We start from the raw sequence: 16987 nt of genomic DNA, 5'->3' as shown, positions 1-16987 counted from the left end.
CCCTAACCCTAACCCTAACCCTAACCCTAACCCTAACCCTAACCCTAACCCTAACCCTAACCCTAACCCTAACCCTAACCCTAACCCTAACCCCTAACCCTAACCCTAACCCTAACCCTAACCCTAACCCTAACCCTAACCCTAACCCTAACCCTAACCCTAACCCTAACCCTAACCCTAACCCTAACCCTAACCCTAACCCTAACCCTAACCCTAACCCTAACCCTAACCCTAACCCTAACCCTAACCCTAACCCTAACCCTAACCCTAACCCTAACCCTAACCCTAACCCTAACCCTAACCCTAACCCTAACCCTAACCCTAACCCTAACCCTAACCCTAACCCTAACCCTAACCCTAACCCTAACCCTAACCCTAACCCTAACCCTAACCCTAACCCTAACCCTAACCCTAACCCTAACCCTAACCCTAACCCTAACCCTAACCCTAACCCTAACCCTAACCCTAACCCTAACCCTAACCCTAACCCTAACCCTAACCCTAACCCTAACCCTAACCCTAACCCTAACCCTAACCCTAACCCTAACCCTAACCCTAACCCTAACCCTAACCCTAACCCTAACCCTAACCCTAACCCTAACCCTAACCCTAACCCTAACCCTAACCCTAACCCTAACCCTAACCCTAACCCTAACCCTAACCCTAACCCTAACCCTAACCCTAACCCTAACCCTAACCCTAACCCTAACCCTAACCCTAACCCTAACCCTAACCCTAACCCTAACCCTAACCCTAACCCTAACCCTAACCCTAACCCTAACCCTAACCCTAACCCTAACCCTAACCCTAACCCTAACCCTAACCCTAACCCTAACCCTAACCCTAACCCTAACCCTAACCCTAACCCTAACCCTAACCCTAACCCTAACCCTAACCCTAACCCTAACCCTAACCCTAACCCTAACCCTAACCCTAACCCTAACCCTAACCCTAACCCTAACCCTAACCCTAACCCTAACCCTAACCCTAACCCTAACCCTAACCCTAACCCTAACCCTAACCCTAACCCTAACCCTAACCCTAACCCTAACCCTAACCCTAACCCTAACCCTAACCCTAACCCTAACCCTAACCCTAACCCTAACCCTAACCCTAACCCTAACCCTAACCCTAACCCTAACCCTAACCCTAACCCTAACCCTAACCCTAACCCTAACCCTAACCCTAACCCTAACCCTAACCCTAACCCTAACCCTAACCCTAACCCTAACCCTAACCCTAACCCTAACCCTAACCCTAACCCTAACCCTAACCCTAACCCTAACCCTAACCCTAACCCTAACCCTAACCCTAACCCTAACCCTAACCCTAACCCTAACCCTAACCCTAACCCTAACCCTAACCCTAACCCTAACCCTAACCCTAACCCTAACCCTAACCCTAACCCTAACCCTAACCCTAACCCTAACCCTAACCCTAACCCTAACCCTAACCCTAACCCTAACCCTAACCCTAACCCTAACCCTAACCCTAACCCTAACCCTAACCCTAACCCTAACCCTAACCCTAACCCTAACCCTAACCCTAACCCTAACCCTAACCCTAACCCTAACCCTAACCCTAACCCTAACCCTAACCCTAACCCTAACCCTAACCCTAACCCTAACCCTAACCCTAACCCTAACCCTAACCCTAACCCTAACCCTAACCCTAACCCTAACCCTAACCCTAACCCTAACCCTAACCCTAACCCTAACCCTAACCCTAACCCTAACCCTAACCCTAACCCTAACCCTAACCCCAACCCCAACCCCAACCCCAACCCTAACCCCAACCCCAACCCTAACCCCAACCCCAACCCCAACCCCAACCCCAACCCCAACCCCAACCCCAACCCCAACCCCAACCCCAACCCCAACCCCAACCCTAACCCTAACCCTAACCCTAACCCTACCCTAACCCTAACCCTAACCCTAACCCTAACCCTAACCCTAACCCCTAACCCCTAACCCTAACCCTAACCCTAACCCTAACCCTAACCCTAACCCTAACCCTAACCGAGACCACACATTGCACTCCAGCCTGGGTGACAGAGCATGACTCTGTCTCAAAAAAAAAAAAAAAAAGAAAAAGAAAAAGAAAAAAAGACAGAGAAAAGAAAGCCAACAAGACACCATTAGGCAAACCATTGTCAGGTTATGGGAGTTTGGGAAGGAAAGTAGAGAAAGGAGAAGAAAGCTTATTTAAAGAATGGCTGAAAACTGCCTAAATCATGGGAAAGATTTAGACATCTAAATCCATGAAGCTTAAAGATTCCTAAAGAGGTTCAAACCAAATAGATACTCACCAAGTCACAATATAATCAAATAGTCAAAAGTTAAAGAAACTTTGCAGGTCAGGACAGACTCGAGTAATACATTCAAAGTGCTGAAAGAAAAAAACTGCCAGCAACTAATACTATGTCTGACAAAGCTGTCCTTCAGAAAGAAAAAAGAAATAACGTGCTTCCTCGACAAACAAAGCTGAGGGCATTCAGGACCACTAGGTCTACCTTAAAAAAATGCTTAACGGAGTTTTTCAAGTAAACATGAATGAAGTTGGGAGCAGTGGCTCATGCCTGTAATCCCATTTTGGGAGGCTGAGGTGGGTGGATCACCTGAGGTCGGGAGGTCAAGACCAGCCTGGCCAACATGGCAAAACCCCACCTCCAGTAAAAATACAAAAAATTAGCCAGGTATGAAGGCCACTGAGATCGTGCCACTGCACTCCAGCCTGGGTGACAAGAGTCAAACTACATTTCAAAAACAAAAAAACAAACAAAAAAAACAAAACTTGAGGCCTGGCCTTCTGCTCCTCTCCAACCCCCCCTTCTCTGGGCCCAAGCCACCTTGGCTGAGGAGGGGGCGAGGTGTGAGCCCCTGCCAGGAACCCCCCGCCCGGACCAAGTACTCGGCCCCCAGGCCTGCGTTCAGTGAGGCCTCCCGTGGCGTCAGCATGTTCGTGTGGAGGAATGTGGAAGGTCACTCTGTGGCCATGTTCCCCTGGTACTCCATCCCCTTCCTCACCCCTCCCTGCAGCCACACGAGGCCCAGCAACCTGCCAGTCACTCAGTGGCCTCCAACCAGAGAAAACAACCTGCCAAGTTGGCAGCTGTTGCTCATGAGCATCCACCAGGTGGGACAGGGAGTGTTGACCCTGGGCGGCCCCCTGGAGCCACCTGCCCTGAAAGCCCAGGGCCCGCAACCCCACACACTTTGGGGGTGGTGGAACCTGGTAAAAGCTCACCTCCCACCATGGAGGAGGAGCCCTGGGCCCCTCAGGGGAGTCCCTGCTGGACAGTGAGACAGAGAATGACCATGATGATGCTTTCCTCTCCATCATGTCTCCTGACACCCAGTTGCCTCTACCACTCAGATGATGTCAGGCCCAGTCCCTCAGTGCCCTGCGCAAGGAACAGGACTCATCTTCTGAGAAGGATGGACGCAGCCCCAACAAATGGGACAAGGACCACATCCGGTGGCCCATGAGTGGCGGTCATGATCTTCAGCAAGCGGCACCAGGCCCTGGCAGGGCGCACCAGGGTCACTCCAACCAGGATATCCGGACCGTCAGCCAGATGCTGAGCGAGCGGTGGTACACCCTGGGGCCCAATGAGACGCAGAAATACCACGACCTGGCCTTCCAGGTGAAGGTGGCCCACTTGCAACAAGGACCGAAAGAAGTCCAGCTCAGAGGCCAAGCCCACAAGCCAGGGGCTAGCAGGAGTGTAACAAGGGCTCGTGGGAGCGGAGCATATCAGAGATGGGCACTGCCACTGCCCCTGGGGTGTCCTCTGAACTCCTGTCAGTTGCAGCCTAAACACTCCAGAGCTCGGATACCAAGGAGCAGCTTCTGTGGGGCAGAACGGCTGCACACAGTCAGGGAACCTGGCTCAGCCTGGCCCAAGCCTTCTCCCACAGGGGGGTACACAGCCTGGACGGCAGGGAAATAGACCGTCAGGCACTACAGGAACTGACACAGGTGGTGGTGTCTGGCACTGCATCATACTCTGGCCCAAAGCCTTCTACTCAGTATGAAGCTCCAGGCCACTTTGCAGCCCCTGGTGAGGGAGGTGACCAGTGGGCAGCCCTGCTGCTGCCCACTTGAGATGCTCATTCCCAGCACATGGCCAGTGAGGACATAGCGAGTGACGAGGAGCACACGGTCATCCATGAGGAGGAGGGGGTGATGATGTCATTGCTGATGATGGCTTTAGCACCACTGACACTGATCTCAAGTTCAAGGAGTGGGTGACTGACTTGAGAGTGGGGACAACTCTGGGGAGGAGCCAGAGGGCAACAAGGGCTTTGGTGGGAAGGTACTTGCACCTGTCATTCCTTCCTCCTTTACTCCTGCCGCCCCTTGCTGGATCCTGAGCCCCCAGGGTCCCCCGATCCACCTGCAGCTTTTGGCAAAGTCTATGGTCCCACCCTGTCCTCCCCCTACACATACTCGGATGCTTCCTCCTCAACCTTGGCACCCACCTCCTTCTTACTGGGCCCAGGATCCTTCAAAGCCCAGGAGTATGGTCAAGGCAGCAGAGCGGGCCCCCTATGGCCCCTACCCCTGGGGATGGGGACCCACGGACGCCTTCCAAGGCGACCTGTTTCCTCCCAATGGATCCTGCCACCTTCTGGGGCAAGAGACCTGAAAGTGTGGGCGACCTGGAGCTACCAGGCTCCTCAGTCATCAGGGTCCCTCCCAACACTAAGGCTTTCCTAGGCAGGAGCTGGGCTGAGCCACCCGGGGGGCAGAGGGGGGCTGGACTCAGGTGAGTATGGGGGTGGGGGCTCCTGCACTTCGACACAGGCAGCGGGAGGGTTTTCTCCCCATTCCCTCTGCACTCCCAACTTGAGCTATACTTTTTAAGAAAGTGATTCACCCTGCCTTTGCCCCCTTCCCCAGAACAGAACACGTTGATCATGGGCGATATTTTTCATTGTGCCAAAAAGTTGCCGTGACCGTCATTAAACCTGTTTAACACCAAATAATAAGTAAAATAAAATAAAAAATTCGGGCTTGGTGCAGAAACTCACCCCAAATAAATCACCTACCAGAATATTTACATAATGGTGGAAATATTCCAAAATTCAATATTTTGGGATTTATACACAAAAGATAAACAAATTAGAGGCCAAGAGGCTGCCGGAAGGGAAAAACGGGGCCTGGGAAGGCCGTTGTGAGGAATGAGCTGGGCCTAAAGAGGCCGCTGGCAGGCGGGAGCTGGGCCCGCCGAAGCGGCCGAGAGGCAGGAGCTTTGGACTCGGGAGGCCGCAATGAGGCAAGAGCTAGCTGGGCATGGAGAGTCCGCTGTGAGTCTGCTGTGAGTCCAGGCCCATGCAGGCCTTCGAGAGGCAGGAGGCCGGGCCTGCAAAGGCCCACTGGAGGTCAAGTTCTGGGCCTGAAGAGGCCACCAAAAGTCAAAAGCGGGGCCTGGGAAGGCCGCCAAGAGCCATGAGCTGGTCTGGGCTGAAAGAGGCCACTGGGAGGCAGGAGGAGCTGGGCCTGGAGAGGCTGACTCGAGGAAGTTTTGCACCTGGAGAGGCCGCCGAGAGGACGGAGCTGGGCCCGGGAAGGCCGACTTGCTGCTCTTCCAGGCCCAATTCCAGGCCGACTTGACGACGACTTGGGCCTGCAGAGGCCGCCGGGAGGCCGGAGCTGGGCCTGGAGAGGCCGACTTCAGGACGATTTGGGCCTGCAGAGGCCGCCGGGAGGCCCAAGCTGGGCCTAGAAGAGCCCACCGACCTTGCCATCGGAGGGCAGGAGCTGAGCCTGGAGAGGCCACCGTGAGGCCTGAGCTGGGCCTGGGGAGCTTGGCTTCGGGAAGTGGTGGGCCTACCAGGGCCGCTGGGAGCTGGGCAGGAGCTGAGTCCAAAGACGGTGTTGGGAGGCCAGAGTCAGGCCTGGAGACACAGCCGGGAGGAAGAGCTGGGCCCGGAGAGGACGCCGGGAGGCTGCAAGTGGGTCTGGAGAGGCCGATTTGAGGAGGCCCGGCCTCCGCCTCCCACATGGCGGCCTCTGCAGGCACAGCTGTTTCTCCTGGCTGCATCTCCCGCCTTCCAGGAAACAAGCTTTTTTGGCTCAGCTCCCGCCTGCGTTTGTAGACCCCGAAGTTTCGGCAACCAAGCTCTTCAGACCCACATCCCGCCTCCCAGTACCTGAACAGTCCCAGCTCCGGCTGGAGAACAGAGTCTGTAGGCCCCGCTGTTGCCTCAGAGGGGTGTCTCCAGGCCCAGCTCTCGCCCCACCGCGACCTCCCAGGCCCAAGTCCCTGCCTGCCTCCCAGCAGCCCGCGTGCGACCCTGCTCCTCCCTCACGGTGGCCTGTTGAGGCAGGGGCTCACGCTGACCTCTCTCAGCATGGGAGGGGCCGGTGTGAGGCAAGGGCTCACACTGACCTCTCTCAGCATGGGAGGGGCCGGTGTGAGGCAAGGGGCTCACGCTGACCTCTCTCAGCATGGGAGGGGCCGGTGTGAGGCAAGGGCTCACACTGACCTCTCTCAGCGTGGGAGGGGCCGGTGTGAGGCAAGGGGCTCACGCTGACCTCTCTCAGCGTGGGAGGGGCCGGTGTGAGGCAAGGGCTCACACTGACCTCTCTCAGCGTGGGAGGGGCCGGTGGGAGGCAAGGGGCTCACGCTGACCTCTCTCAGCGTGGGAGGGGCCGGTGTGAGGCAAGGGCTCACGCTGACCTCTCTCAGCGTGGGAGGGGCCGGTGTGAGGCAAGGGGCTCACGCTGACCTCTCTCAGTGTGGGAGGGGCCGGTGTGAGGCAAGGGCTCACGCTGACCTCTCTCAGCGTGGGAGGGGCCGGTGTGAGGCAAGGGGCTCACGCTGACCTCTCAGCGTGGGAGGGGCCGGTGTGAGGCAAGGGCTCACGCTGACCTCTCTCAGCGTGGGAGGGGCCGGTGTGAGGCAAGGGGCTCACGCTGACCTCTCTCAGCGTGGGAGGGGCCGGTGTGAGGCAAGGGCTCACGCTGACCTCTCTCAGCGTGGGAGGGGCAGGTATGAGGCAAGGGCTCACGCTGACGTCTCTCAGCGTGGGAGGGGCCGGTGTGAGGCAAGGGGCTCAGGCTGACCTCCGTCAGCGAGGGAGGGGCCGGTGTGAGGCAAGGGGCTCAGGCTGACCTCTGTAAGCGAGGGAGGGGCCGGTGTGAGGCAAGGGCTCACGCTGACCTCTCTCAGCGTGGGAGGGGCCGGTGTGAGGCAAGGGCTCACGCTGACCTCTCTCAGCGTGGGAGGGGCCGGTGTGAGGCAAGGGGCTCACGCTGACCTCTCTCAGCGTGGGAGGGGCCGGTGTGAGGCAAGGGCTCACGCTGACCTCTCTCAGCGTGGGAGGGGCCGGTGTGAGGCAAGGGCTCACGCTGACCTCTCTCAGCGTGGGAGGGGCCGGTGTGAGGCATGGGGCTCACTCTGACCTCTCTCAGTGTGGGAGGGGCCGGTGTGAGGCAAGGGCTCCCGCTGACCTCTCTCAGCGTGGGAGGGGCCGGTGTGAGGCATGGGGCTCACTCTGACCTCTCTCAGCGTGAGAGGGGCCGGTGTGAGGCAAGGGCTCACACTGACCTCTCTCACCGTGGGAGGGGCCGGTGTGAGGCATGGGGCTCACTCTGACCTCTCTCAGCGTGGGAGGGGCCGGTGTGAGGCATGGGGCTCACTGTGACCTCTCTCAGCGTGGGAGGGGCCGGTGTGAGGCAAGGGCTCACGCTGACCTCTCTCAGCGTGGGAGGGGCCGGTGTGAGGCATGGGGCTCACTCTGACCTCTCTCAGCGTGGGAGGGGCCGGTGTGAGGCAAGGGCTCACGCTGACCTCTCTCAGCGTGGGAGGGGCCGGTGTGAGGCATGGGGCTCACTCTGACCTCTCTCAGCGTGGGAGGGGCCGGTGTGAGGCAAGGGCTCACGCTGACCTCTCTCAGCGTGGGAGGGTCCGGTGTGAGGCAAGGGCTCACGCTGACCTCTCTCAGCGTGGGAGGGGCCGGTGTGAGGCAAGGGGCTCACGCTGACCTCTCTCAGCGTGGGAGGGGCCGGTGTGAGGCAAGGGCTCACGCTGACCTCTCTCAGCCTGGGAGGGGCCGGTGTGAGGCATGGGGCTCACTCTGACTTCTCTCAGCGTGGGAGGGGCCGGTGTGAGGCAAGGGCTCACGCTGACCTCTCTCAGCGTGGGAGGGGCAGGTATGAGGCAAGGGCTCACGCTGACGTCTCTCAGCGTGGGAGGGGCCGGTGTGAGGCATGGGGCTCACTCTGACCTCTCTCAGCATGGGAGGGGCCGGTGTGAGGCAAGGGCTCACGACCTCTCTCAGCGTGGGAAGGGCCGGTGTGAGGCAAGGGGTTCACACTGACCTCTCTCAGCGTGGGAGGGGCCGGTGTGAGGCAAGGGCTCACGCTGACCTCTCTCAGCATGGGAGGGGCCGGTGTGAGGCATGGGGCTCACTCTGACCTCTCTCAGCATGGGAGGGGCCGGTGTGAGGCAAGGGCTCACGACCTCTCTCAGCGTGGGAAGGGCCGGTGTGAGGCAAGGGGTTCACACTGACCTCTCTCAGCGTGGGAGGGGCCGGTGTGAGGCAAGGGCTCACGCTGACCTCTCTCAGCATGGGAGGGGCCGGTGTGAGGCATGGGGCTCACTCTGACCTCTCTCAGCATGGGAGGGGCCGGTGTGAGGCAAGGGCTCACGCTGACCTCTCTCAGCATGGGAGGGGCCGGTGTGAGGCAGGGGCTCATGCCTCTGGGCAGGGTACCAGAGGCATGGGCATCAACAGGCCACTGTGAGGGAGGAGCTGGGCCACACGCGGGCTGCTGGGAGGCAGGCAGGGACTTGGCCCTGAGAGGCTGCCGTGGGGTCAAGAGCTGGGCCTGGAGAGGCCCCTGGGAGGCAAGAGCGGGACCTGCATAGGCTGTTCTCCAACCATTGCTGGGCCCGTACAGGCCACCGGGCGGCAGGAATTAGGCCCGAAGAACTTGGCTGGAGAAAGTTCGGGGCCCACAAAGGCGGTTGGGAGCTGGGCAGGAGTTGAGCCAAAAGAGCTTGCTTACTTGCTGGGAGGCACGGCCGGGAGATGCCAACTTCAGGACAACTTGGGCCTGCAGAGGTCGCCGGGAGGCCCAAGCTTGGCGTGGAGGAGCCCACCGACCGGAGACCATTTGGGGCCTGCAGGTGCCATCGGAGGGCAGGAGCTCATCCTGGAGAGGCCACCGTGAGGCCTGACCTGGGCCTGGGGAGCTTGGCTTGAGGAAGCTGTGGGCTGTGGATATTGGATATTGGATGGAGCTGTGCCTGTGGAGGCTGTTGTGAGGCAGTAGCCTCATCTGCGGAGACTGCCGTGACGTAGGGTATGGGCCTAAATAGGCCATTGTGAGTCATGAGCTTGGTCTGTAGAGGCTGACTGGAGAAAGTTCTGGGCCTGGAGAGGCTGCCGGGAGGTAGGAGCTGGGCCAAAAGATTTAAACACATTTACATTTATTAGGGACTTTATTTCCATTAGTACAATATATAATAATATATGTAATATATTAATATATTTAACATATTAACATATATAATAAATATATATATTTATTATATATCCAATATATAATAAAATAATTATAGAACTCACCATAATGTCGAATCAGTGGGCGTGTTAAGCTTGTTTTCCTGAAACTGGATGGTCCCACCTGAGCGTGATGGGAGAAAGTGACAGATCAATAGGTATTAGATTCTCATAAGGACAGCGCAACCTAGATCCCTCACATGCCCAGTTCACAACAGGGTGCGTTCTCCTATGAGAATCTAATGCTGCTGCTCATCTGAGAAGGCGGAGCTCAGGCGGGAATGTGAGCAAAGGGGAGTGGCTGTAAATACAGATGAAGCTTCCCTCACTCCCTCACTCGACACCACTCACCTCCTGCTGTGTGGCTCCCTACGGCTCCATGGCTCAGGGGTTGGGGACCCCTGCTCAAGTGCATCCAAAGCGACCCTTCCCAAAACAGTCTTCACAGTGGTCAAGGGCAGAAACCACTTAGCTCCCAAGGCATGTGCCTCAGCTGGCATTTCATCACAATCAACAGTAAGAGGTAGCTTGAGTCACTGTGAGGTCACCTACTGGAAATCACCAGCATCCCATTTCCCACTGGCAAAGAGCTCAGCACTGCCCCCTGGGAAACCAAACCTATGCCCAAATCCCATCTGTGTGGGTTTACCTCCTGGGACCCTTCCTAACATATTAGTCAGAGTCCAATCAGGAAGCATAAAACACTCAAAAGTTTAAAGTGGTAAAATTTAATATGGAGAATTATTCATTATAACAGGTGAACAGCATAATGAGAGATTGGCTAGCACAAAGTAAAGAGAACTCTAGAGAATATGGGACTAGCCCAGGCCAGGCATGGTGGCTCATGCCTGAAATTCCAGCAATTTGAGAAGCTAATGCAGGAGGATTGCTTAAGGCCAGGAGCTAGAGACCAGTCTGGACAACACAGTGAGACCCTGTCTCTATCCAAAAGAAGAAAAAAGTTAGCTGGGAGTGGTGGTGCACACTTGTAGTCCCAGCTACTCGGAATGCTGAAGTTTGAGCCTGGGAGGTCAAGGCTGCAGTGAGGCATGATTATGCCACTACCGTCCAGCCTGGTGACAGAGCAAGACCCTATCTCAAAGAACAAAACAACAAGAACCATTTACAGACAGAAAAGAAATAGAGCCAATAAGCTGAGGAAAGATGTTGAAATGTGACAAGTAGAGTAACATGAGGTCTTTTGTCTATTTAAAATAATCAAACAAAAAATGACTTACTAAATTATAATACCCTGTGCTGGCAAAGGTGCAGTGAAATGGGCACTTTCTTATACTATGAGGGGTGTTTAAATTGTGTATAAGCCTTCCAGGGTAAAGCCTGTCAATTTTTTAAAATAATGGAGACAGGGTCTCACCATACTGCCATACTGCCTCCTCCAACTCTTGGCCTCAAGAAATCCTCCTCTCTTAGCCTCCCAAAGTGCTAAGATTATAGCTGGGAGGCACCCAAAACCCTGTCAATTTACATCAAGGGTAATGAGAATGTCCATTCACCATGACTCACAGTAATCTTACTTCTGGGGAGACAATTCAATCTAAACAAAAGGTCATCTGTACACACACAGTAAAAATCTGGGAGTAACTGAAGACAGAGTTGGTAAGTGAAATAAGAAACAGTTCTAAGAAATTAAACTATGGTATCAATAGGCACCTGGTATAAAAGGTCAGTTGATGTTAGCTGCTACTTTTTTGTTGTTTTGAGACAGGGTCTCACTCTGTCACCCAGGCTGGAGTGCAGAGGCCTGATCATGACTCACTGCAGTCTCAGCCTCCCTGGGCTCAAGCGATCCTCCCACCTCAGCCTCCCAAGTAGCTGGGATTACAGGAACATGCCACCACACTAGGCTAATTCAAGTATGTTTCTGTAGGGATGGTGACTCCCCCTGTGTTTCCAAGGCCTATCGCAAACTCTTGGCCTCAAGCATCCTCCTGCCTCAGCCTCCCAAAGTGTTGCGATTACCAGTGTGAGCCACCACACCTGGCCAGCTGCTACTTTTAGCAATATTATTATTATTCCACTCAATTAAAAATTTGTATTTTCAAGGCTATGCAACAGTATGTATCCTACAGCGTAATTGTAAAAACATATACAGTCGTCGTCCCTCAGTATACAGAATCAGTTCCAGCCCCCCATCTCTGCATATACCAAAATCCATGCTTACTCACGTTTCGCTGTCACCCCTCTGGAATCCACGTATACGAAAATTCCAAATAGTAGTTGGGCATAGTGGCAAGCACCTGTAGTCTCAGCCACGTGGGAGGTTGAGGTGGGAGGATCGCTTCAGCCTGGAAGGTTGAGGCTGCAGTCAGCTGCGATAGCGCTACTACACTCCAGCATTGGACAACAGAGGGAGACCCTGTCTCAGAAAAAAAATAAATAAATAAAACAGGTTAGAAACTGTAATGAGGTCTGCTGGGCAAAATTCCATATAAGCAAAGTATAAATTAATAAAGCAAATCGTGATAAAGTAGTACGATTGACTTTCTGGAGTTTCTGACAATAAAAGTAAGGAAAATGCAGAACACAAAGACAGAGAGTAAAAAGAGAAATTAGGAAAGCATTCTACATGTTGAACAGGAAGACACTGGCCATGTTCGTGCAGCGGCAGTATGTCGTGACGTGACATACCTTGGAGAGAAGTTAACAGATGAGGAAGTTGATAAAAATCATCAGAGAAGCAAAATACTGGTAGCGACACTCAAGTAAACCATGAAATTTCCATAACTTATGTCAGCAAAGTGGGAATATTGTACAGTGTGTGTTGAAGTTCCTATACAACATTGTTTATCTGCCTTTTGTTTGTTTGTAAGGAATGTATATACTAAAAGTTCTTCTTGCTGTCAAAAGAATATGTGTGAATAAGTCATTTTAACTTATTCTTCTGTTTTTCTTTTATCTTCCTGCCATCATCTCACAGCCTTACTTTAGAAATTTTTTCTTTAGAAAATTGAACAAATGCTCCTTGTGGTGGCACATACCTCGAGGATGGGAGGCAGGGGTGGAAGGGTCACTTGAGGCCATTAGTTTGACACCAGCCTGGCCAACAAAGTGAGACCCCATGTCTACAAAACAACTTAAAAATTAGCCAAGTATCGTCATGTATACCTACAATCCCAGCTACCTGAACTTACGGAGAAAGTTCAGGGCCTGGAGAGAAGGCTGGGAGGCAGGAGCTGGGTCTAAAGAGGCCATTGTAACGATGGAGCTGTGCCTGTGGAGGCTGTTGTGAGGCAGTAGCCTCATCTGCGGAGACTGCAGTGACGTAGGGTATGGGCCTAAATAGGCCATTGTGAGTCATGAGCTTGGTCTGTAGAGGCTGACTGGAGAAAGTTCTGGGCCTGGAGAGGCTGCCGGGAGGTAGGAGCTGGGCCAAAAGATGTAAGCACATTTACATTTATTAGGCACTTTATTTCCATTATTACACTGTAATATATTATAAAATAATTATAGAACTCACCATATTGTAGAATCAGTGGGCGTGTTAAGCTTGTTTTCCTGAAACTGGATGGTCCCACCTGAGCGTGATGGGAGAAAGTGACAGATCAATAGGTATTAGATTCTCATAAGGACAGCGCAACCTAGATCCCTCACATGCACGGTTCACAACAGGGTGCGTTCTCCTATGAGAATCTAATGCCGCTGCTCATCTGAGAAGGTGGAGCTCAGGCGGGAATGTGAGCAAAGGGGAGTGGCTGTAAGTACAGACGAAGCTTCCCTCACTCGACACCACTCACCTCCTGCTGTGTGGCTCCTTGCGGCTCCATGGCTCAGGGGTTGGGGACCCCTGCTCAAGTGCATCCAAAGCAACCCTTCCCACACCAGTCTTCACAGTGGTCAAGGGCAGCAACCACTTAGCCCCCAAGGCATGTGCCTCAGCTGGCATTTCATCACAATCAACAGTAAGTGGTAGCTTGAGTCACTGTGAGGTCATCTACTGGAAATCACCAGCATCCCACTTCCCACTGGCAAAGAGCTCAGCACTGCCCCCTGGGAAACCAAACCTATGCCCAAATCCCATCTGTGTGGGTTTACCTCCTGGGACCCTTCCTAACATATTAGTCAGAGTCCAATCAGGAAGCATAAACCACTCAAAAGTTTAAAGTGGTAAAATTTAATATGGAGAATTATTCATTATAACAGGTGAACAGCATAATGAGAGATTGGCTAGCACAAAGTAAAGAGAACTCTAGAGAATACACGACTAGCCCAGGCCAGGCATGGTGGCTCATGCCTGAAATTCCAGCAATTTGAGAAGCTAATGCAAGAGGATTGCTTGAGGACAGGAGCTAGAGACCGGTCTGGACAACACAGTGAGACCCTGTCTCTATCCAAAAGAAGAAAAAAGTTAGCTGGGAGTGGTGGTGCACACTTGTAGTCCCAGCTACTCGGAATGCTGAAGTTTGAGCCTGGGAGGTCAAGGCTGCAGTGAGGCATGATTATGCCACTACCGTCCAGCCTGGTGACAGAGCAAGACCCTATCTCAAAGAACAAAACAACAAGAACCATTTACAGACAGAAAAGAAATAGAGCTAATAAGCTGAGGAAAGATGTTGAAATGTGACAAGTAAAGTAATATGAGGTCTTTTGTCTATTTAAAATAATCAAACAAAAAATGACTCACTAAATTAAAATACCCTGTGCTGGCAAAGGTGCAGTGAAATGGGCACTTTCTTATACTATGAGGGGTGTTTAAATTGTGTATAAGCCTTCCAGGGTAAAGCCTGTCAATTTTTTAAAATAATGGAGACAGGGTCTCACCATACTGCCATACTGCCTCCTCCAACTCTTGGCCTCAAGAAATCCTCCTCTCTTAGCCTCCCAAAGTGCTAAGATTATAGCTGGGAGGCACCCAAAACCCTGTCAACTTACATCAAGGGTAATGAGAATGTCCATTCACCATGTCTCACAGTAATCTTACTTCTGGGGAGACAACTCAATGAAAACAAAAGGTCATCTGCACACACACAGTAAAAATCTGGGAGTAACTGAAGACAGAGTTGGTAAGTGAAATAAGAAACAGTTTTAAGAAATTAAACTATGGTATCAATAGGCACCTGGTAAAAGGTCAGTTGATGTTAGCTGCTACTTTTTTGTTGTTTTGAGACAGGGTCTCACTCTGTCACCCAGGCTGGAGTGCAGAGGCCTGATCATGACTCACTGCAGTCTCAGCCTCCCTGGGCTCAAGTGATCCTCCCACCTCAGCCTCCCAAGTAGCTGGGACTACAGGAACATGCCACCACACTAGGCTAATTCATGTATTTTTCTGTAGGGATGGTGACTCCCCCTGTGTTTCCAAGGCCTATCGCAAACTCTTGGCCTCAAGCCATCCTCCTGCCTCAGCCTCCCAAAGTGTTGCGATTACCAGTGTGAGCCACCACACCTGGCCAGCTGCTACTTTTAGCAATATTATTAGTATTCCACTCAATTAAAAATTTGTATTTTCAAGGCTATGCAACAGTATGTATCCTACAGCGTAATTGTAAAAACATACACAGTCGTCGTCTCTCAGTATACAGAATTAGTTCCAGCCCCCCATCTCTGCATATACCAAAATCCATGCTTACTCATGTTTCGCTGTCACCCCTCTGGAATCCATGTATACGAAAATTCCAAATAGTAGTTGGGCATAGTGGCAAGCACCTGTAGTCTCAGCCACGTGGGAGGTTGAGGTGGGAGGATCGCTTCAGCCTGGAAGGTTGAGGCTGCAGTCAGCTGCGATAGCACTACTACACTCCAGCCTTGGACAACAGAGGGAGACCCTGTCTCAGAAAAAAAAACAAAATACAACAGGTTAGAAACTGTAATGAGGTCTGTTGGGCAAAATTCCATATAAGCAAAGTATAAATTAATAAAGCAAATCATGATAAAGTAGTATGATTGACTTTCTGGAGTTTCTGACAATAAAAGTAAGGAAAATTCAGAACACAAAGACAGAGAGTAAAAAGAGAAATTAGGAAAGCATTCTACATGTTGAATAGGAAGACACTGGCCATGTTCGTGCGGCGGCAGTATGTCGTGACATGACATACCTTGGAGAGAAGTTAACAGATGAGGAAGTTGATAAAAATCATCAGAGAAGCAAAATACTGGTAGCGACACTCAAGTAAACTATGAAATTTCCATAACTTATGTCAGCAAAGTGGGAATACTGTACAGTGTGTGTTGAAGTTCCTATACAACATTGTTTATCTGCCTTTTGTTTGTTTGTAAGGAATGTATATACTAAAAGTTCTTCTTGCTGTCAAAAGAATATGTGTGAATAAGTCATTTTAACTTATTCTTCTGCTTTTCTTTTATCTTCCTGCCATCATCCCACAGCCTTACTTTAGAAATTTTTTTTTTACAAAATTGAACAAGTGCTCCTTGTGGTGGCACATACCTCGAGGATGGGAGGCAGGGGTGGAAGGGTCACTTGAGGCCATTAGTTTGAAACCAGCCTGACCAACAAAGTGAGACCCCATGTCTACAAAACAATTTAAAAATTACCCAAGTATCGTCATGTATACCTACAGTCCCAGCTACCTCAACTTATGGAGAAAGTTCTGGGCCTGGAGAGGCTGCCGGGAGGTAGGAGCTGGGCCAAAAGATGTAAGCACATTTACATTTATTAGGCACTTTATTTCCATTATTACAGTGTAATATATAATACAATAATTATAGAACTCACCATAATGTCGAATCAGTGGGCGTGTTAAGCTTGTTTTCCTGAAACTGGATGGTCCCACCTGAGCGTGATGGGAGAAAGTGACAGATCAATAGGTATTAGATTCTCATAAGGACAGCGCAACCTAGATCCCTCACATGCACGGTTCACAACAGGGTGCGTTCTCCTATGAGAATCTAATGCTGCTGCTCATCTGAGAAGGTGGAGCTCAGGCGGGAATGTGAGCAAAGGGGAGTGGCTGTAAATACAGACGAAGCTTCCCTCACTCCCTCACTCGACACCACTCACCTCCTGCTGTGTGGCTCCCTACGGCTCCATGGCTCAGGGGTTGGGGACCCCTGCTCAATGCATCCAAAGCGACCCTTCCCAAAACAGTCTTCACAGTGGTCAAGGGCAGAAACCACTTAGCTCCTAAGGCATGTGCCTCAGCTGGCATTTCGTCACAATCAACAGTAAGTGGTAGCTTGAGTCACTGTGAGGTCACCTACTGGAAGTCACCAGCATCCCATTTCCCACTGGCAAAGAGCTCAGCACTGCCCCCTGGGAAACCAAACCTATGCCCAAATCCCATCTGTGTGGGTTTACCTCCTGGGACCCTTCCTAACATATTAGTCAGAGTCCAATCAGGAAGCATAAACCACTCAAAAGTTTAAAGTGGTAAAATTTAATACAGAGAATTATTCATTATAACAGGTGAACAGCACAATGAGAGATTGGCTAGCACAAAGTAAAGACAACTCTAGAGAATATGGGACTAGCCCAGGCCAGGCATGGTGGCTCATGC

The 16987-nt window shown here is 52.2% G+C and overlaps 1 protein-coding gene and 2 pseudogenes across 1 annotated transcript; 1 reads left to right on the top strand and 2 right to left on the bottom strand.

Annotated features, from left to right (window-relative positions):
• The first annotated feature begins 2079 nt into the window (after positions 1-2079).
• On the top strand, positions 2080-5017 carry LOC134810699 (protein capicua homolog; annotated as a pseudogene).
• A 44-nt stretch (positions 5018-5061) lies between these two features.
• LOC134810700 (putative uncharacterized protein FLJ44672) lies at positions 5062-6274 on the bottom strand. Its single transcript, XM_063816744.1, has one exon. The coding sequence runs from the start codon at positions 6047-6049 to the stop codon at positions 5198-5200; it is 852 nt and encodes a 283-aa protein (XP_063672814.1). The 5' UTR covers positions 6050-6274; the 3' UTR covers positions 5062-5197.
• Positions 5062-16610, bottom strand: LOC129135776 (putative uncharacterized protein FLJ46235; annotated as a pseudogene).
• Positions 16611-16987: the final 377 nt, after the last annotated feature.

Source organism: Pan troglodytes, chromosome 7 (genome assembly GCF_028858775.2).
Source record: "Pan troglodytes isolate AG18354 chromosome 7, NHGRI_mPanTro3-v2.0_pri, whole genome shotgun sequence".
Taxonomy (NCBI): Eukaryota; Metazoa; Chordata; class Mammalia; order Primates; family Hominidae; genus Pan; species Pan troglodytes.
The sequence above is the reverse complement of the archived record's forward strand: the minus strand, read 5'-3'. Positions and strand labels throughout refer to the sequence as shown.